The sequence below is a fragment of the Dryas octopetala genome, chromosome 7 (genome assembly GCF_963921425.1).
Source record: "Dryas octopetala chromosome 7, drDryOcto1.1, whole genome shotgun sequence".
Taxonomy (NCBI): domain Eukaryota; kingdom Viridiplantae; phylum Streptophyta; class Magnoliopsida; order Rosales; family Rosaceae; genus Dryas; species Dryas octopetala.
Window position 1 is genome coordinate 1,433,004 of NC_141372.1, and position 21,135 is coordinate 1,454,138.

Consider the following 21,135-nt stretch of genomic DNA (forward strand, 5'->3'; position numbering starts at 1 on the left):
GAATTTGTTTATCATTAAGGGTTGTAAAATGAACTTTAGAGTAATTTACTTTAAAATTTATAAATACACAAATGAAGCATTATATTCAATGAATTTTTCCCTTTTTTATTGAAAGCATATTTAATATTCCTAAAGCTAAAGTTGTGAAAAAATTATTATTATTTTATATATATATATATATATATATTAGAGGGACTCCTATTCTAATTCTAACCCATTATCTCATTCAGGTTCACCACTTGAGCTAATCCTAAGGCAAACAATTATTATTCTTGTTTAGCAGAAAATCATTATTCTAATTTTATTACAAAACTCATTAGTATATATAAATTGTTTTATTTTCATTTGATATAAATGGGCCCTTTATTAATTATTCCCTGGACCGACACAGCACAATACACAGTCTATTCCTAATTATGGAGGGAATTCTTTATTTACTTACTTCCCTATATATATTAATTGGGTTGGAGTAGGGTGGCGCAGTGGGTGCCTTGTGACGAGGACCACATACAGATTTGGAGAATTTTAACGTTCTTCTGCTCTGCTCTACTCTACTCTCCTCTAAATGACATTGGTTATGTTCAAAAGAGAAAGTTGAGATGTACAACAAACATAACCCAGTTTTGGAATTTTGCGAAAGGACTGGATTGGAGTAAACATGGTGAAGATTCATGCACCACACTAGTGCTTTTGCTTTGATACTAAAAATTGTTATAAAAAAACATGGTTCGTATTTTGTGTGTATACAAGCTTTCATATCCGTAGAAACCATACAATTACAAAGAGCTTTTATGGTGAAGGCGTGAAGCAACAACGAGTTGGTAGTCTATTGAAGTTGGACAAGCAAGCCACTCGAAATTGTTTGGATTTATAAGCTACACAATCGAAATTCTAATACATATTTGTTATCAGAACAAGTCTAATGAGAATAGGAGATTGTCTAATTGTATTGTCACAAGAAGGCATCAACTTTATCACAAACAACAACGAAACAAACAAACAACACTTCCGAGTTCCGATGATTGAAGTGGACGCGGAGAGCAGATAGACGACGAATCATTTATCGGGTTTCGTTCATTTGAATGATTGCATTTGCTGCGACCACTTTTTTTGTTGCTTTCGACTGAAATCACGGACAACTTTGTTTCTGGCTTTCCAAGATTCCCATTAGCCAATAATTATTTCGGAAAGGATTCTATCATGGAGTATATTTATTTATTAAATTAACGATATCCTGGTTTGGAGAACTTTATCTGCAACCTGCATTATTACTGTGCCATCTTCAAGTCATACCTGTAAATTTATATGCAAAATCAATGGCTCAAAATTGCCTAGACTAGTAGCCTCGAATCTCATGGACCCGATAGGTTTCTGTGGGATGGAATAACCTGCACTCATAATCTGCAGTGACTCCTGCGAGGATACTCTTCTTCTTTCATGCAAGTCAAGTTAAAACGTTAGAATGATGTTCTAGGTTGTCTACAAGCAAACTTGAATCCACCCCCACATCGAAACATCGAGGATTGCCATCTCCATTTGACCACAAAATGATATGTACAATGTTTCCTAGAGCTGACTAGCATGCTTTTAGAAATGGCTCAACCACAAATCTATTTATTTCATTTTTCCTTTCTTAGATATGAGTACAATGTCTTCTTTTAATATCTTTTCCACAATCTTTCATTTGATATGATATACTTACAGATATATGTTTGGAGAAGAGATTAGACAATTAAACTTTCAATCCCTCCTGCTTCAACCCTACTATCAACCAACAGTAATAAACTTTCAATGCTCAGATATTGAACCTAAGACCTACCTCAAACATGGTTCAAACAGACAAAACACTGAAACGATAAGGTGCAACCCTCAAATTGTTGGAAACTCTTTATTACTGGATGAATTTCACCAATGTTTAACACTTCAGGTTCTGCATGAATTTAGATAACAAAAGTGTCCCATTAGGGCGCTAAGATGCCATACAAGACCAGTTTGGAGCCCATGTCCAAGGGCATTGCAATGACCAAGAAACAAAAAAAATGTTAGATTGTGAGAAGAGATGTGTCATGCCATGCCTTAGTATGACTAGATAGATAAATGTACAAATTAACTAAATCATCTAAAAATTAGGTACCTTGGATACACAAAACATCATCAACTAGAACTGTCAAAGCAGAAAATAAAGTTTTTGAAAAATCACAGAGAGTAGATCCAATTGCTAGAAAAGATTCATAGTTCTCCCCTAAAACAAGTCGGGTATTATTGGGAAAGGAAATGATACCTTTTCCATGTATTTGCACTTAAACAACAAATATTCCTTAATGTCAAATCTCTCAAGATTTGAGTTAAAGGGGGGAAAAGAAAAAACTACTTACGAAATCATTTTTGAGCATTTGGTGCTTTATCTGGCAATACATTATCTGGTAGAATAAGTTCTGGAGGAATTTCACGAACGACACCCAGCATTGAGTCATACTCCTCATCCCGATGAGCAAACTTCTTGCGGAGGACCTTCTCAAACTCAATCTCATCAAATGACTTCACATTCTCAGCTGCATGGACTTGTGCAAGGTTGATATAATTGGTGGCTGACTGGGAGATGAAGGCCACTTCTTCGTCTGTCAGCTTCCTCAGGAATTTGGCTGGATTACCTCCCCATACCTGTAATGCATATTTTCCAAATGTATTTTACTGCTTGCCAATCAGGTGCCAATTTTAAATCTATGTGAAGCAAAATTTTCAAGAACTGTTGATAGTAACAGACCCCAGAAATGAAAGCTTAATTTAGCCTGCCTAGATTCTGTCCAAACACAACCATAAATAATAGAATTTTCACATTAATATAATCTTCTCTTGACATCCATAAAGAATACAAAAAAAATTTGGGTCACATCTTTTGTTTAGTGTAACATGTTTTAGGATCAGTGATCCAGTTTGTGGTTACTACAATACATCCTAATTACAGGCACTTTGTGTATGCTTGTTACCACTTACAAGATTCTATGCAAAGAAATAGATACATAGGGTCAGAAGGTGACATACCTCTCCAGTGGGGATCCTTGTATTCTGTCTCACGAGGGCTCCAGCAGCGACCATTGCATGTTTCTCAACAACAACACCGTCCAGCAGTGTGGCTCCCATACCAACAAAGGCTTCATCCTCAACAGTGCAGCCATGTATAACAGCACTGTGACCTGCCCAATTCAAACTTTTTGTTCATAATCTATAGGAAATAAATCAGAACTACCATCAGGCCAATTCACATCAAACATATCTGACAGCATACTACTCACCTACGGTAACATTGTCCCCAATAATAGTTGGTAACACATGCCCACTTAAATTAGACTTTGCCGTATGCACAAGGGAGTTGTCCTGTATGTTAGTCCCAGATCCAACAACGATGTTGTTCACATCACCTACGCACAAATTAATTTTTACAAATTATCACCAAAATCCATTGGCCAAAATAAAAAAATCACCAAAATCCACTATAGATAACCCCCAAAATTTTCCATAAACAACCATGCAACTCATATACACCTAAATTGGCTACAAACAAAAATTTCCTCAGACAATTGATCGACCTCAAGTTAACCAGTGACCATCCTATTCAACTACCAAATTAAATGGTAAACTAATTTAACAACTGTACATTGACAAAAGTTTTCAAAGGATACAGTACTCAGTTAACTACTCTTACCATGAATAACGTTAACAGGTTTTTGTACTGTTTTTATAAGGTTTAACTAGGCATGCTGACCTAACTGTTTTTGAAGCAGTTAGCTATCCTACATTGCTGCATATCATATACAAAGAGAAACAAGACGCAACTGTAGAGTATGAGAAAGACAAACAAGAACAACAAACAGAGCACATTCTCCCAATAAAAGGTAAGTAATAAACTTAAAACTATGCCTAGTTTCATCTCCCAATATGTTGCCTGAAGATCATTTGATATAAAAACTCCCAATATTGTGCAACTGTGCATCAGTGACAAATTAAAAGAATATGCAAAAAGGTTATAGGCAACATATGTATTTATAACCTAACAAAGATAAAGAATAAAAAGGTTCGAGATATGACAATCATCAAGCCCAGATTATCAGCTCATCAACAGAAAAAAGCAGTAAATAAATGACGTTCTTTCCCCAGAAGTCCCACAGCATATAAAAAATATGCATATATCATATAACTGTAACTGTGTCTCAAAAGGAGTTCTTACCTCTCAATACACATCCATACCAAATAGAAGACCCTCTTCCCACTTGAACATCGCCAATGATGGAGGCACTTGGGGCCACAAATACATCCTTGTCAACCACAGGAGCTTTATCAAATATGTTCATCAAAGTTCGATGCCGAGACACTACAGAAAAGAACAAATCACCACCCTCTTACATGACAGAAATAAAGAAAAACCAGAAAACCCTGACTCTTAGATGTAAACAAATTAAGAACAAGTCACACTGCAACATATTAATTTTCCAAAAAACGAGGAACAAAGTTATTGGTGCAGGTTATAAAATATTGCCATTCTTTTTGTTCTTTTTCAATTGTTAAACTTAGAGCTTATGGCTCAACCAACCCCACATCGCCAAGCCACCACTTTACCACCTAAACAAATCCCTAATAAAAATTTAACCATCTCCCCGAACTTTTATTTTAACGATCAAGTATAATACTTGGTTGATATTTGACAATAATCCACTCCCACATTCTTACATTTAAGACAATATCTGTAACTGACATCCAGATAATAGAAGGAACTATGAAGTATAAAACAATGAGCTAGAAAATGACGAGCCAAACTATAAACTTTATACTAATTCTAGAGCTGCCATGTTTAAATCAACACCAAATGTGAACCAAGAAGACCATAAAATCAGTAAAATTAGTAAAGAAAAAAATCAATACGAAATTCAAAGATTCAGAGAAAAAGAGGGATCTAGGGTTAGAGAGAAAGGCGAGGAGGCTTACGCTGCTCTTGGAAGTAGTAGTTGCCTTGGAGGCGGCTGCCGAGGCGATCAATGGCCTGCCCCGTCTCCCGAATCCAGAATCCGACAGTGTATATTGCTCTTCCTAAAGTCCCCATCTTCTTGTTACTGCCACCACCAGCTACCAATACCTCCACTCACTGCCACTCTCTCGCTTCTGTGTGTGCGTGATGAGAAGCAGGTCGGAGCGAGAAAGAAATGGTTACCGCGTGGGTAGGGTAGAATATCCCAAAGCCTTGGGAAGGAGGAGGGCATTTTAGGGTTTTCACGTCCCGGTTTGAGCAAAGTTACTAAAACGCCCCCGATTTTCCAATTAATTAACGGTAATGCAAAACGGCCTTCCGAGTACGCGACGGTGCGTTTCGAAGCCCTGCTTCCGGAGAATTTTCCCCTTGTTTTCTTTCTTTCTTTTCCTTCATCTCTGACTCTGACCCCTGAGTAACTAAACCGATAGAAACACCAACTAATCGCTTAGTAAATAAATTTACAAATTTACGTAGATCCGCTTACCATTGATAAATAATAAATAGATTCTCTCATTCGATCCATTTATACTTCGCGTTTCTTTAAGGTAAAACCATCTCTTACCTCTCTCTCTCTCTCTCTTTTTCTCTCTCTACTCTTTGTCGTTTCTTAAATAATCGTCTGTTTTTTTTTTTGTTCCATTGGCCCATTGCTTAAATAATCGTCTTTTTGAATGTGTATGTTCTTAGCAAAATGCTTGATCCCAAAGTGGGTTTGAGAGATTTCGAGTTTTGTTTCAGCTTGGATATGCCTTTGGTGACTTGATTACTTATGAAATGTGAATTGGGAAAAATTAGAAATAAAAAGATCTGAATTACCAATGGTCCAGAGATGGGTTATTTACCTGGGAGCTGCATGAATTACTATATATATGATAATTTTATTTTTTTTATAGAAAATAATTTAATAATGGAATAGAGGTATTTGGCCTTGCATGAAATCTGGTCTGTATAGAGAGGAAAGCAAGCGTTATCTTTTGAGTTAAGCTAGTTTCCATTGCTTATTTTGGATGGTCAGGAAAAGTAGAGGCTAATTGTTCATGGAAGGAGCTGGAGGTGATGCTGGCTCTGCGGTGGCGCCTCTTGCCAAGTGGAGAGACGAATTTGCAAGGGCGTTTCAATACTATTTGGACCGTTCGATCCCTAACCCGGTCCATAGGTGGCTGGGGACTCTTGGTTTAGCAGCCATTTATGTGTTGCGAGTTTACTATGTTCAAGGGTTTTACATTGTGTCATACGGTCTGGGAATCTATATCTTGAATCTGTTAATTGGGTTTCTCTCACCCAAGGTTGATCCAGAGCTTGAAGCCTTGGACGGAGCTTCGTTGCCAACAAGAGGCTCAGATGAGTTTAAGCCATTCATCCGCCGCCTTCCTGAATTCAAGTTCTGGTAATTCAACAACTTCCCTATTCAAATTTGGTTATGTCATTTATCAATTGTTTTGCTTCCTTTTTTGCTATGTATTTATTAAAAAGTTAGGTTTCTCTGTTTTGCTTCCTGGTCAAGTTAGGTATGTTACTTATATGTATGTATTTATGTTTGACTTAATCAAAACTTGTTGTGTTGCTATGTCTTTTAATAGTAGCCATTTAATGGTGAACTGCATCATCTGGTTGATTTGATTAATTCAGTATACAAGACTGATTTATCCCTTGTTTCAAGTTCATTATCCATGTAACTATAAAATTCGTATATGTTGCTCATGAAGTTCTTATATCAGTCGTGTCTATTGTTATTAGTAATTGTTGCCTCATATGTTGCTCAACTTGCTCATACCTGAATAGTTATGAGACATTTTGACCTGCAAACAAGTTGAGGAGTCTTTTGGCTTTGTTGTGAATGGAAGAAGTTACAAATTTTGTAGGAAACCTGATGAAGAAACAAGAACTTTGATCATTGACATAGTTCAAGCTGAGGCACATCATGGACAACTGAGTCACCAAATAGATTTTGTGGGACATGGTGGATAATGGTCTAATTGAAGTAGCTCTGGCTGTAGCTGAATGGCAAATAAGGATTTGTGTGAATGACTTTAGTTATCAAGATGGTTCTTTGTTAAGTTGAGAATTGTAGTTGCACGAATGCATTGTTTGCTGTGCACACATATGTGGAGTAATTGTGTGCTTGTATTTGTTTAATGGAATTTTATGACTACTGATTGAGGCTCAAAATGGAGTTTTTCTTTTTCTTATGTGGTTTCAGGTATTCCATTACAAAGGCTTTCGGTGTTGCCTTTCTGATGACCTTCTTTTCCGTATGTGATGTCCCTGTTTTCTGGCCCGTACTCGTCATTTATTGGATTGTTCTTTTTGTCCTTATAATGAAGCGCCAAATTATGCACATGATTAAGTACAAATATGTACCATTCAGCATTGGAAAGCAGGTGAGAACACTAATGTGGCCCAGCCACCATTACCCTTTCATATCTCAAACCAATCTCTCTCTCTCTCTCTCTCCCCCCCACCCCTCTCTTTACAACCTCTTCCCGGGATGATATTATTGGTTGTGATTTTTAAATTTGTTTTTATTATTTTTTTTATTTTTATGGAGAAGTATCAATTGGTTACTATGCATTCTGTTCAGCTTATGTAAATGCATTATATTTACTTGTTTCCTTGCGTTACAGAGGTATACAGGGAAGAAGCCTGCTGCAAGTAGGGGTGGCTTGACCTCAGACTGAAAGCTTGATCGCTTAACCTTTTAGGAAAAGAGAACGGGGAGAAGTGCAGTGTTCAAATGTTACTAGTTTTTCTGAACACCTTTCATGTTAACACTTGCAAAGTTCATAGATTGTTGAATTTTGCTTGCTTTTAGGATTTAATGTGCAGTTGTAACTTGCATATTTTGAGATGCTCCTTATCATGAATCTGATTTTGCTTATATGGTTTACAATTACATAAGCCAGTGCTTATATTCTGCTTATATCTGCCCTTGAAAACGTGTGGCTCATTCCGTCTATCGCTCTCATTTATAAAACTAGCCGTGCATGCAATGGTGCTAATTTTCTCACCATGTGGGTATGAGAGAGAGAGAGAGAGAGCTCCTGAAAGTGAGCATATTAATGAAATGGTATTTAAATTGAGGTATTAAGCAAGGGGACCATAATTAAGAAATCATTTGGGTGGGTGGATATGTGGCATATGCCATGCCAGATAGATGTCCCATCACACACCTAATTGGTATAACAACCCTCCAACAACTGAACAACGAAATCACAAGTTTAGTTGTTAATAATGACTTGACATTTGTTATTACTTGACTTTTGTATATTAAACCCGAAGAAATAATTATTTAGACACGATGAGGCCAGCTAACGAGTTTAATCAACGTCTCTCCTCCTCTCTCTCTTTCCTTTGTATTCCAACTATTGCTTAAAACCCTCAAACCACAACATTCCGTCCCACAAAACAAGTTCAAGCTTTTCTTCCACTCCAACGGGCATCAAATGAGTGGGAGAACTTATGTTGTGATATTGTTCTTTTGGGCTGCCCTCACCATCATCACCCCCACACTCATTTTATTGTCAGAGACTTCAAAACCTTACTTGGATTCAAATGGTAAGAAATACTCAAGACTGTCAGACATGAATATTTTCTTTTGCACTTAATTTTCTGCTCTATTTCTTGATACTTTGAAATTATTGTAACCTCTTCTTGTACTTCATATTTTGCAGCTGAGAAAATTGAAGGAATCAAGGCTAGAAGATTAAGAATGATAGGGTATGCAATGAAACATCCAATAAGAAGCACTACAGAAGGGCCAACACCAGCACCAGCACCAGCACCAACTCCAATTTCAGAACAAAAACCAGCTGTAGAGACTGGAGAAAGCAATCTTGGAAAGGTCTTCTCAGAATCATTGAGATTGGGGATCAGTAAAACTAATTTCGAACAAAAGGTCCAACAAATTTAAGGCCAGAAATCAGAATCTTTTAGTTTTGATCTTCTTGATGCATGAAAGCTACTTTGGATGTAAAGCTCACTCGTTTGATTTTGAGCCTCTCCAGTCGTCTTTGGAAGGCAAATGTACATGTGACTTGTCAATACAAAAGAAAGCACTGCACTGGCTTTCTGGTATTAGAAATGTCACCATCCATATAAAGCCACAAAGGTCCGCAACAAAACATAATGAGAGACAAAGACATATAAAGTATATATAGAGAACTTCTTTTTGTGAGTGTGGTTGTTCTTGCAAGTACGTGTTCTGCACGTCTTCGATTTGATCTTATGGTGGTACCCCTCCAGAGCCAATTAATTTGACAGATTTTTAGTTACCAAAGCTACATACTTAGCAATTCTCAAAGTGCTTGACATCTCTGATCAAAACCAGAGCAAAACACAAATGTGTCATTTGATCAAACACTCATATATTACATAAGGTAAATGCATTTAACACGACTTGATGTAGATATATATTTCATCATAAACAAGAAACAGGAAGCTCGTAACACAAACAGTACTTTTCCGCTCAAACAACAAGTACTTAAATTACTTGTATTTCATTCAGTAAACTGTAAACATCTTAGCAGTAGTGTCTTAATTCCTCAAACAAACTGGTCAAGGTACTCCTCCACAGTGGTGTATTTGACATCTGGGTATAATTCAGAAGCCTCTACTCCGAACGATGGCTCAATCTCAAAGTTGGTATGGTCTCCCTTCACAAAGACAGAGTGGTTGATTGCTAATATCACATTGATTGGAAATGGGGCCTCTGCAAGAATATTGAAATAGAGATTAAACACATAATATGAACCAATGTCAGTAGCTAGCTTTTCATTGTTTTCAAATATGCCCTTTAGTTTAATTCGTGACTCTATAAAACCCTTTAGCATCTAAAAGGTCTATGTTATTTACTGACCTTGAATGTCCTGGAGGAGTTTCTCCTCTGGAACATAGACCTTCTCAAGGACTTTGCCAATCTTCTTCTCCCAAAGGGAAACAAGCTCATTGAATGAGTAAATGTTTCTGGGAGGCCTGAGGTAGAGGACTTTGTTCAATGTTCTCGGGTCATCGACAGCCCGGATTGTATAGGCTCCAATGTCCTCTTCCTTGTTGAAAATTGCTGTACCAATACAAAGAAAAAAGAGAAATGCAGTGTAAATTGAGTAGCAAAATTTCAGCTTTGAATTTGAAAATTGAAGAATATGTATATATATATTTTGGTTGATACCCTTTGGATTTCCATCCCCTAAGATGATGACTTTGTCTCTGGGTGGAGAAGTACTAAATCCTGGCTGTGCCAATGTGGGCAGAAAATAGCCTGCAAAGCAGTTGCAGGACACGTAAGTGTAGGGGATGCCCTCTGCCTCTATTGCACGGCGGATTTGGACCTTGATTGCAAATGCAGACTTGGCTGGCTCAACAGCATGTACACGATCCACATCGTTTCCAAACTCCGAGGGAAAGAATCTCTGAATCAAGATTAAATCAAACACTAATATCATAGTTGTTGGAGTAGTGGGTTCAAATTAAAATAGTGTTTAGAATACTTAATTAGTTTGATTATGTAGTTTTAGAGACACCAACCAACCTTGACATTACCAGCTTCTTTAATGGCGGCAATGATCTTGGTTTGATCTGCTAGCTGCATGTTACCCACCGTTGATATCACCACGTCCACCTGTTTGATCGCCTTCACCAAACTCTCATGGTCGTAAAGATCACCCTGCAAAGCTCACATCAATTACAACACATTCCTTCATATATAACCTCTCAACCCACTAATGGCCAAAAAAAAAAAAAAAAACTCTCAACCCACAAAGCACAAAGCCAAAAACTGAGATAGCTAGAGAAAGGTTGGTAATTTGGTGTACTTACATAGAGCAAAGTGACACCCAAGTTGTTGAAATTCTCAATGAGCTTTCCCTTAACAGGGTCATTGACTGTGCTCTCTCTCACAAGAGCAAAGGTGGGATGGCCAGCCTTTGCGCTTGCTTCAACAATGAACTTGCCAATGTATCCAGTGCCTCCAAATATCAGAATCTTGCTTTTCTCAGCCATCGGATTGATTAAAGAGATTGTGGGAGTACTTGTTTCTTTGTTTTCTGAAGTTGTGAAGTACTGAGAGGCAGTATGAGGCAATTTATGGACGATCCATTATGTGATAGCACTATTCTTGCCTTGTTGGTGGAACTGATTGATGGTGACAAATGGTGGGACTGACTGCTCACCTTGTTATCACTTTGTGAGAATATTTTTTCACTATCAGCTACCTACTACCACATCCACAATTCACAATGCACAGAAAATTTATCCAAGGTTTGGTTGAGCAATCCATTAGATTAATTTTTTCTTAAGTTCGAAGCATACTACGTGAAAGTCGGAATTACCCTCATAGAACTAGCCCAAAAAGGGTTTGGGGAAGGTCAAAACGGCAAAACCCGATGTTTGGATTTTATTATTCCCCACGTTGATGTCAGTTCAGAAAATAGTTAATTACACTTACACCTTTTGAGATTTATCATTTTTTCACATATACCTACTGAGATTTTAATAATTACACATACACCCTCTGAGGTTTCAAAACTGTTGCATATAACCCCCTATATAAAATGAAAAATTATGAAAAATTATGCAAAAAAGCATGCTAAGGAGTGAAATGACCTAATAAGATTACTCAAAGTGTAAGATCCAACTTCAATACAAATATTTTCTTTTTTGTTTATTTATTTTTTTCTCTTGTAGGAGGTTATATGCAATAGTTTTGAAACCTTAGGGGGTGTATGTGTAATTTTTAAAACCCCAGTGGGTATATGTGAAAAAACGATAAACTTCAGGGGGTGTAAGTATAATTAGCTCGTTCAGAAAATGAATCCCACCTTTCGCATGATGGCGTACATATTTTTAATTTATTTATTTTAATGAATTTAGACTTCATGTGAGTATGTGACAAGAGGAGGTAGGTCCATAACGAATGAATATGTAAAATAGGACCCAGTTCATTCTTTTTTTGAGCAAAGACCCAGCTCCTCTTAAAGGGATATTATATTCAATGAGGATCATAACTTATAGTACCACTAGGCACTAACAAATTATACAAATTAAGATAAGGCACCATGATGATATTGTTGAGGCCAAAAAATTAGCCCGGCCACGTGGAGGGCTGAGATGGACCACAACACAGCGTTGTTATGTGACAACGACGTTTTCAACCTTTAGAGCAGGTGCGGACGTGCCACTAATCAGATTTAAGTAGCCGATTAAAAAAATATAAAATAAAATACAATACAAAATTATAATTAAAAATGCTAAATTAAATCTAAATTCTAAAAGATGATTGTGCAATAGAAAATGAACGAAAAAAATTTATCTAAGTTTTTTTTTTTGTCTAGATAGTCTAGGACTTTGAGAATAAACAACTAAAAATAAATAAAAGGGCTACATGAATCTGAAAAAGAGCTTAAATGTAAAGAACAAAAGTGTTCTTGAGATAACCAACTACAATGAAATTAAATTAAACATAAAAAAATACAACTAAAAAAACTTGAAAAACTAGACAAATAAAAATATAGATATATTTGAAAAATAAAAGCCTAGCAAAGAGGTTGTTGAAAATTAATTTCACATTTAATGAGTTTTTGGGGGTTGATTGGTTTTTGTAAATGTCTTGTCTAGTCATGTAGGCCATGGCCCACTTTTGGGAAGGGAATAAACAGATATCATGATAATAGTGTGAAGCACAAGAAAGCATGATCATGTTTGTTTAATTGTTTGCATTCAACCACCCACAAATGAATCATTTGATTGAAACAAGATAATTAGAAAGACAAGTCGGACCATGGCCCAAAAAAAAAAAAAAAAGACAAGTCGGATGTTCCACATTTCAGTTGCAAGTTTGCAACAATATGTTTAAGCTCTTTTTTTTTTTTTTTTTTTCAAATAATATTTCCCAGCAGAGGGCTGAACTTGGGCCTCATTTTTTATTCACGGGATGGCCCATTTGGTGAGTTTCTTACGGGCCTAATTTTTAGACTCCTCGGGCTCACTCCAACCAGTGTGTAAGAGTATATCCTATAGGAAGCAACCAAATTTTCATAGGCAGCTCAGCAAATCCCAATAAAATCAAAAATAAAGAAAAAAATTTAATAATAAAGCGCTAAATCAGACACAGCCCCAGTATAGAGTATATAAACACTTATATATATAGTATATAATTTTTTTTTTGTTTGGCTAAAAGCCTAAAACATACTCTATGTACACAGTTGATACAAGTCATAGAAACGCAACTTTAGCAGCTGCTTTATCATATATACACGTTTAACTCTGACCTTATTAGACTACCAAAAAAGAAAGGAAAAAAGAAAAAGAAAAAAACAGTGGACTTTAGTAGTGTAGGAGGCCATGATGGGCCAGTTGAGATGGGCTTGAGGGACTGGATTAAGTAGTAAATGTTCCGTCAGGGGGGTTTGATTTGGAAGCCCAGGTGGGTACGTGAAACTGTGATGGGTAAGTGTTGGAAGCGGCTTGATCAGATACAGGGGGTTCATTCAGAAATGCCCAGTTGCTCCTAGTCCACCTGCACACACCCACCAAAGGGATTATAAGATTATTGATATTGATATGATCATGATGGATATATAAAACCAGAAGAAGAAAAGTTATGAGCTGGCAGAGTCCTAAGATCGTAGGCCGTGAAGGATTGAAGTTGGGCTTACCAGCCATTGTTGTTTATGAGTGCTTTGTCATGAGCTGCGCTGGTTTCAGTAGTATCCATGTCCATGAAAGCCTCCTTTGTTCTGGGTACAGGCATGGTTCTTGATATCTGAAATTTCCTTCCGGAATCTTCAAGATCAATTATGCTTTCCTGTCATCAGTCATGTCATGTGTATGTTCATATTCATGAGGGTACGTATTTCGTGTCATTCATCGTATGAATGTATAAATATTGTTTATAAATTAAAGCATATATATATGCACCGGACCCAAAACAATTAAAGCATATAAATATTGTTCGATACCTGACTGATTATGGTATGATCAGATGGCCTAGAAATGTCTTCTTTGAGACCTTCGTCTGTGGGTTTCTTGTTTAATCTCCAATAATCTTCAATCTCCTCCTTGGTCAGTGACCGATTCCTCTTGTATATATCTGATCCAAATGAATTAAGCTTAATTGTCTAGTAATTAATTTTTTATCAGCAAAGTAACTCAATTAACTAGCTAGCAATTTCTAAAATGCGAAAACGAACATTAATAATATATTCTTCCATAGGAAGTATTGAAGTAACATGTAATACGCGTACTCAACACTCGATAGACATGGTAGTCATATATGAGATTACCTGACTTAGTATTTAGGGAGGGTGAGTCCCATCCTGCCATTAGCGAACCCATTTGCTCTAAACCCTTTAAATTGCTTTGAGCCTTCTTCAAATTGCTTTGAGCCTTCAAACGTACACAAATATTAATGACTATATTGTCTTCCTGATCGACTTGATGTAAATCTATTGAGAGCCGTACACAAATGACTGTATATCTTCCTGATCGACTTGATGTAAATCTATTGACAAATTAATCATATATATATATGGTTTTGGTGGTGACTGGTGAGTGACTGTGACTGTGACTGAATGGTGGGTTCTTATCATGAATTTACTTTGTTCTTATCCGGACCCCAAGCAAATAGATATTTCGTGCAAGGCCACGTTAATAAGGCCAATTATATAATCCACTAACTTGACTTTATGTACATGAATACTCGATCTACCAGCCCACAGTTTTTTTAGATATAAGGCGGTACCACCTTAGCAAAATTTTCCCCTTTATGTATATTTGGGATTGGAATGAGCAGTTTGCCAGGAATAGCATACATCCATGTCATCCGGCCAGTCATCCAAATTCCAAATTCCAAATCAAAGCTAAGAGATTAGATCAAAGATGCATGGGTACTGCATGTCACGAATATTTAGTTCATGACTAGTCTTATTTTGCATGTGACACGATTCCAGTCTACATCAACACATGCACCCGTTTTAGAGTAGATCAAGTCATACCCTATAGCATTTAAAAGGTTGATGCTTTCATGCATGCAACTACTATTAAAATTTAAAATCTATGCTCACTTTTGGAAGAAGCAGAGTATTTGCTTCTTCGTATATATTCTTAAGGAGCTAGTGCCAAAAAAAAATTAAGGTAAAAATATGGAAATTAGCTTCTTCAAAAGCTTTATGCTAACAGAGACTTTTCCGTCCTTTCTGCATTAAAGAAGGCTTGCCTTTTAATACTTCTAGCTTCTAGGAGCCCTAGAGAGGAGAGAGAGACGGAGAGATGGAGAGATGGAGAGATAGAGAGAGAGAGAGACAACATGCATATCCAATGATTTTAACAAGTCTTTAAAATGTTTAATTTGAGATATTTATAAGATACGATTTAAGATGTCCTAAAAATACAACTTGAGATACTCTATAAAAAAACTTAGAAAATGTCAACGCTTGACTTCGGATGTTCTTAGCTAGCTAAAAATAATTTAAAATAAATAAATATAAAAGTAATTGAAATAATTCAAGTTAAAAACTAAAATCTGTAATGTACGACTTATCAGCATAGCTTCATCAACATATAGCTCGATGCACTCAAAAACTAGCCACCCTTGCAATGTGGCTTTTCAGTGTGCTGGCGGTTATGCATGTTGATTGGAAATTTGAAAAAATTAATAAATAAAAACTGATCAAGATTACTCTCGTTTGGCTAGATATTACCGGGCTTCAATTAAGTCCAATTAATACAATTATTATTCTTGTGAAACTTAGTTGGAATTAGTCATTTTTTTCTTAACCTTAAAATTTAGGATATATTATCTAGCCTGCAGCATTATTGGTACTGAAGCAAGGGATATTTGGCGTACAATTTGCACAAACATATCAAAGAAGGAGATATGCACTGGATCAATGTAATATTACTGGGCATGTATAGATCAGTTTAGGAAATTAATTGAATTATATATAAATACATCTCCCAGGCAACAAATGAATTGAATCAATTAATTAATTAACAAATGGCACGTAATTAATTGATATAGAAAAAGGTGATAGCACCCCATCATGCAAATTTGTATGTACACATACATGGGTTGATTATTGCTAGTTATTTCCAGCTGTAACATTGGTAGAAGAAAGTGCTTTCTTGTTCCTGAAACGGGTTGGCGCCGACCTTATCCAAGCTTTGCCATCAATCGAGTCCTTACTCAAAAACGGCGCCGCTTCTTCGGTGGTAAGGCCGCTGTGTACCCATTCCACTCTTTTTGATGTTGCCGCTCCCGGCCCAGAACATTTGTACTGCCCATAGTAAACACCACTTAATTCGTCGGCTGAGTTTCCCCAGTCGTCCCAACCCTGTGGCAGTATCACATTCGACATGTACGTGAAGGCAAAAACGACCCTCGAGTAGGTGCCCCACGGCCTTCCGAGCACTGCCGTTTTGACCCCACTGATCTTGCACCCCAAGAATGTGAACCCAGTGTCCTCCGACGGCGACATCCTTCGTTGTGCCGTTATTGCTCCGGCTCCTCCCGAAATTGAATGCAAATGGCACCTCTGCAAATTCATGCATGAAATCCAAATTTTGGTTACCAACTTATGTAACACATAACATGTCAATTTTTTTTTTATTTACTGTAAATACGTACACCCTTCTAGCATTAATGTTAATATATATAATTTGTTACCTCAAAAAAAGAGGCAGCATTTCCACATATAAAATCAGTGGCTCCTTCAATATAACAGTTGCTGTAGTAGTGCCTGCCTGTATCGTCAAGTAGGGTATCCTGATGGGACAAAATTCTACACCCATAGAATGCTGCTCTATCTCCAGACACCCTTAGTGCCACTGCTTTCGCACCCGCTCCATGTGTATTCTATAAACAATAACAGTCAAAATGAGTAAATTTTTAATTTGTACAAAATTTTTCAACACACAATTTACATTCGAATTTATAGTATAACAAAGAGAACATTTTCGGAAATATATGTACCTGAATTGTGAGGTAGCGCCCTACAAAATCGGAAGCTAAGACTGAGAACGTTGGCGATTCAAAAATCAACCCACTGTCGTTCCATGTAATTATAGTGTGAGCTGCCTTGGTGCCACTTATTGTTATATAGGGCTTGTTTGCTGGGACACTAACTTTTTCTTCATAGATTCCGGGATTGACCCGAATAAACACAAGCTCTGAGTTATTGGGGGGCACGGCATCAATGGCATCTTGTACTTTCGTGTAGTCTCCTTTGCCGGATTGGTCAACGGTTATGAGAACTGCCGTGGACATCTGGGTCGGGTCTAGTAGTGCTTGAGAAGTAGCCATAAAAGCACACAAAGCTATGGCAAAGAAGTTGGTGATAAAAGTGGCACGAACCATATTCATGGTCGCAATTAGAGACCAGTATAACAAATGGGGTATGATCGATAATGAATATGAATTCCTGTGAATGACGATGATTTGAAGAATGTGGATGTTGTTCATTATTATATAGTGGTTTGTCAGGTGAATGACCAAGTAGAAGGGCCGTTTTCTTGGCAATAAAGGTTCATGATTCATGAAGAAGCAGTTTTACGTAAACGTGTGGAGGCTAAGTCTGCCAGGAGGAAGAAAATAATGGATAGGAGTAGAGCCGGCGTAAGAGATTTGTACTTGAGACTGAAGAAACAAATTAATGTTTGAAAAATGAGTGAGAGGAGTGAGGTTAAGGCTTAATTAAGCAGATGGATCACATTAATTAATATGAAAATCAAATATTTGTAATGGCTTGGCGGCGTAATGAGTTGGTTAATTGAGGTTACACAAGTCTTGAAGTAGCTTAAGAAGTAGGTTTGGGATGTCATTTGTGTGGAATTTATTGTTGCTGGCCCATTACGTTATGGAGTGGCCGGGCAGGTTCAGTTCCTTGGATTGGGGCTTTGTTTAATTTGCCGCCGCTGGACCTGCTCCAATTCATTCTCTCAACGATAGGCCTATTCAGCATTTCAGCCCACCCTCAGCTTAGCTGTGTTCCATGATTCCATCTTCTTCTTCTTTTTTATTTTTTTAAAGGTTTTTAGTTTTTGTTTAGAATTTTTGAAGAGAAAAATTTACAAACATGACACATACTTTAATGGTTATTTTATTTTAGGACATTAATTTTGATCTGTGTTAATGAAGGACACATACTTTCATTTTGTGTCAATTGAGGACTAATTTTTTTTCAATTTTTATCTCAACTTTGACCCGACGTTGGACCTATCAAAACTCCACCAAATTCAGAAAAATTATATTGGGTTTAAAGATATGCATCTCCTCTTTACAACCATATAAAGATTACCTAAATTAGATCTCTACAACTCCAGATAATCGGCCCCAAAGTAGGGTACCCGAAACTATCTGATTTTCTAATTTTTTTTTTCCAGAGGTCCGATTGGACATTTTCGGGTACCCGACTTTTAGGTCAATTATCTGGAGTTGTATATGTCTAATTTGAGTGATCTTTATATGGTTGTAAAAAGGAGATGCATAGCTTTAAACCAAGTATAAGTTTGCTAAATTTGGTGGAGTTTTGATGGGTCTAATGTCGGGCCAAAGTTGAGATAAAATAGGGTCCTTAATTGACACAAAATAAAAGTATGTGTCCTTAATTAACACAAATCAAAATTAATGTCCTGAAATAAAATAATCATCAAAGTATGTGTCATGTTTGTAAATTTTTCCCTTCTTTGAATTATTTTGAGAATGATGGTATGTATTCGTGGCGGCTCATATTATTCCAGTATTGTTTGTTTATTGTTTTGGGCCAACTATTGATTTTGGGCCCAAGATAATTATTTTTTATATTTATTCTGATAAAAAAACTGTTATTTGCATTCTAAAGATGACTATTTGTACTTCTCTTATGGTAAAAAAAAAAAGTTTTGGAGGGCATATATTTATCATTTCCCCTGATAAAATATATAATTTAACAGATTGATTAAAGCGAGAGTTATATAGAATTCGTCAATAACCATTTAATTTAGTGATGGTATTTAATTGGTCAAGTATTATATATATATCCCATTAATTCAACACGAATATCCCTACCTAAAGACCAACCAGACAATTCAATATTGGAAAAGGATAAAACGATATTATCTCTGATCATTAGCAACAATTACGAAATCGTAAACTGAACGAAAGCTTTAGCCTTTATCTATTAATTATTTTCTTAGTGCACGTGTATTCATTACACATGCATCAGTAAACTGTAACCCAGATCTAGATGCCACCTGAATTATCTAGACCTCGTGGAATATTGTAGAGAAGAACCATGCACTACCCTGCAGCTTGGTGTACGTATCCCTTTGGCATTAATTAAGAAGCCAACATAATAACAGTGGACATGCATGGATGCATGGCATAAAGGGCTCCACATAATCTCACATCCATGTGATCTGAAATCAGATCTGGTCATATACCTCATGCCCATTTAGGTACGACTGGAAATATGTTGGTCACATCTCTTTAATTGATTCCATTTTCAATTTTTAAGATTTGGAATGGCTATTTTGTTGTATATATGATGAAGCATTTTAGGAACCTAAACAAACAGATACTTCCTTTTCCACTTGTAACTCTTCTATATATCCATGCATATTACAATTGGACAGGCCGCGCCAACTTAACTTTGCAAAAATTGATTAGTGGCTGGCTCTAGCTTTCGCCAGAAGCTGCGTCAGTGGGTGAGTGGACCTTGTGTTTGGGATAGTTAATTGTGAGCAATTTCTTTGAAAATAATTAAAACCGAAAGAAATGGGGAACATGATCATTAATTAACAAAGTGAAGTAAACAAATTAACTTTATTAATATCGCAATTATCACTGGACTATTGAAGTAATGAACTGAAATAAATGAATTGGTGTGACAGTGACCAGTGGGTGAGTGGACCATGGCTAGTGGGTCATATTATCAATATATGGTATCAACAATTCAAACAAATTAATTAACAACATAATATATGAGATTGATATTATCTTATCCAAAAGTGGAAGAGCTGGTTGTAAATTACATTTTGTTCCTAATTAAGGGCTAAGCGATCTACAAGAAAAGAATGCAATGATTGCCCTCTTAATTTCTCTACACGCATGAGCATTTACTGTATTTGGAAACTGTGGAATCTGGATTTGAGGAAAGCGCAGCAATAAAGGCGTTACCACGTGCAACTGTGACTCCTGCGAGCGACTTTCTTCACACCGGCTCGTCTCTCTAGAATTAATTTCTGGATTCCCCGCTAGCTTGCTTCGCATGTTCAAGTGTTCAACTCAAAATAATTAGTGGCCAAAAAAAATAACTCAAAATAATTAACCAAATCCGCTGAATTTTTTTTTTTTTTTTTATAAAAACAAACAAAAATCCGCTGCAATTTTTGTTTTATATAAACAAATAAGTTCGTTATAAGAAAAAAAGAACAGCCTTTTTTAATTAAAATATAATTGATATTCAAAATAAACACAAAATGACATAACAAAAATAGCTACTTTCAAGTGTATATGCTCATCTTTGTGGACGCCATGTTTGTTGCTAAAAAATAAAAATTGTGATAATAAAAGTAAAATAAAAAATATCTAACATTTTGACCAGAAACGTGGGTCTCAGACTCTCAGTGACTCACTGGTCCCTACTTCACTACGTGCATAGGATTCACTGTTCGCTCGTGTTAAGGATCCATGCACTTTCGGCTCTGTGTCGCAAACTCAATTGGTGCAATTATTTTGATGGTTGCCTTGGGCCTTGGGGTGGTATTTCTTCTTTAGTCCTCTGCCTATTTTCTTATTATGGTTTTTGGCATTTTTGCAAATATGAAAATAACAAAAAAAATAAAATTATGGGTGATTATATTGAATTTTAAATTATGGTACTAATTAGTTGTTAATTTAGTGATATATAGTCTACAATTGAGAGAAATTTCAAATTCCAATCCCGATCTTTTAGATAAAAGGAAAATTATCTACTAAAAAACGATAAAAAGAAAATTATAGTGTTTAGTACGATATTGTTTACTTTGTTTCTTCTTTTTTTTTTTATGCGACGACAATTATTTTTATAATAATACTAGGGAGACTATATTTTAGGTATTATTGTACCCAAAATGTGATGTTTGTAGCTTTGCTACTGCTT

At 36.3% G+C, this 21,135-nt stretch overlaps 5 protein-coding genes across 5 annotated transcripts; 1 reads left to right on the forward strand and 4 right to left on the reverse strand.

Annotated features, from left to right (window-relative positions):
* Positions 1 to 2,111: 2,111 nt before the first annotated feature.
* Positions 2,112 to 5,180, reverse strand: LOC147278212 (gamma carbonic anhydrase 1). Its single transcript, XM_086250226.1, has 5 exons — positions 4,981 to 5,180; positions 4,226 to 4,369; positions 3,294 to 3,419; positions 3,043 to 3,194; positions 2,112 to 2,661 (listed from the first exon to the last, which is right to left on the reverse strand). The coding sequence occupies exons 1-5, from the start codon at positions 5,093 to 5,095 to the stop codon at positions 2,380 to 2,382; spliced, it is 819 nt and encodes a 272-aa protein (XP_086106352.1). The 5' UTR covers positions 5,096 to 5,180; the 3' UTR covers positions 2,112 to 2,379.
* Positions 5,181 to 5,762: 582 nt separating this feature from the next.
* On the forward strand, positions 5,763 to 7,892 carry LOC147278213 (protein RER1B-like). The gene is made up of 3 exons (XM_086250962.1): positions 5,763 to 6,410; positions 7,224 to 7,404; positions 7,648 to 7,892. The coding sequence occupies exons 1-3, from the start codon at positions 6,061 to 6,063 to the stop codon at positions 7,699 to 7,701; spliced, it is 585 nt and encodes a 194-aa protein (XP_086107088.1). The 5' UTR covers positions 5,763 to 6,060; the 3' UTR covers positions 7,702 to 7,892.
* A 1,435-nt stretch (positions 7,893 to 9,327) lies between these two features.
* On the reverse strand, positions 9,328 to 11,075 carry LOC147278214 (phenylcoumaran benzylic ether reductase Betv6). Its single transcript, XM_086251360.1, has 5 exons — positions 10,838 to 11,075; positions 10,551 to 10,685; positions 10,191 to 10,431; positions 9,879 to 10,082; positions 9,328 to 9,731 (listed from the first exon to the last, which is right to left on the reverse strand). The coding sequence occupies exons 1-5, from the start codon at positions 11,018 to 11,020 to the stop codon at positions 9,565 to 9,567; spliced, it is 930 nt and encodes a 309-aa protein (XP_086107486.1). The 5' UTR covers positions 11,021 to 11,075; the 3' UTR covers positions 9,328 to 9,564.
* Positions 11,076 to 13,179: 2,104 nt separating this feature from the next.
* On the reverse strand, positions 13,180 to 14,435 carry LOC147278215 (DNA polymerase epsilon catalytic subunit A). Its single transcript, XM_086251361.1, has 4 exons — positions 14,302 to 14,435; positions 13,978 to 14,108; positions 13,675 to 13,823; positions 13,180 to 13,535 (listed from the first exon to the last, which is right to left on the reverse strand). The coding sequence occupies exons 1-4, from the start codon at positions 14,351 to 14,353 to the stop codon at positions 13,397 to 13,399; spliced, it is 471 nt and encodes a 156-aa protein (XP_086107487.1). The 5' UTR covers positions 14,354 to 14,435; the 3' UTR covers positions 13,180 to 13,396.
* A 1,663-nt stretch (positions 14,436 to 16,098) lies between these two features.
* Positions 16,099 to 17,372, reverse strand: PE11 (pectinesterase 11). The gene is made up of 3 exons (XM_086251359.1): positions 16,989 to 17,372; positions 16,683 to 16,871; positions 16,099 to 16,551 (listed from the first exon to the last, which is right to left on the reverse strand). The coding sequence occupies exons 1-3, from the start codon at positions 17,370 to 17,372 to the stop codon at positions 16,099 to 16,101; spliced, it is 1,026 nt and encodes a 341-aa protein (XP_086107485.1).
* Positions 17,373 to 21,135: the final 3,763 nt, after the last annotated feature.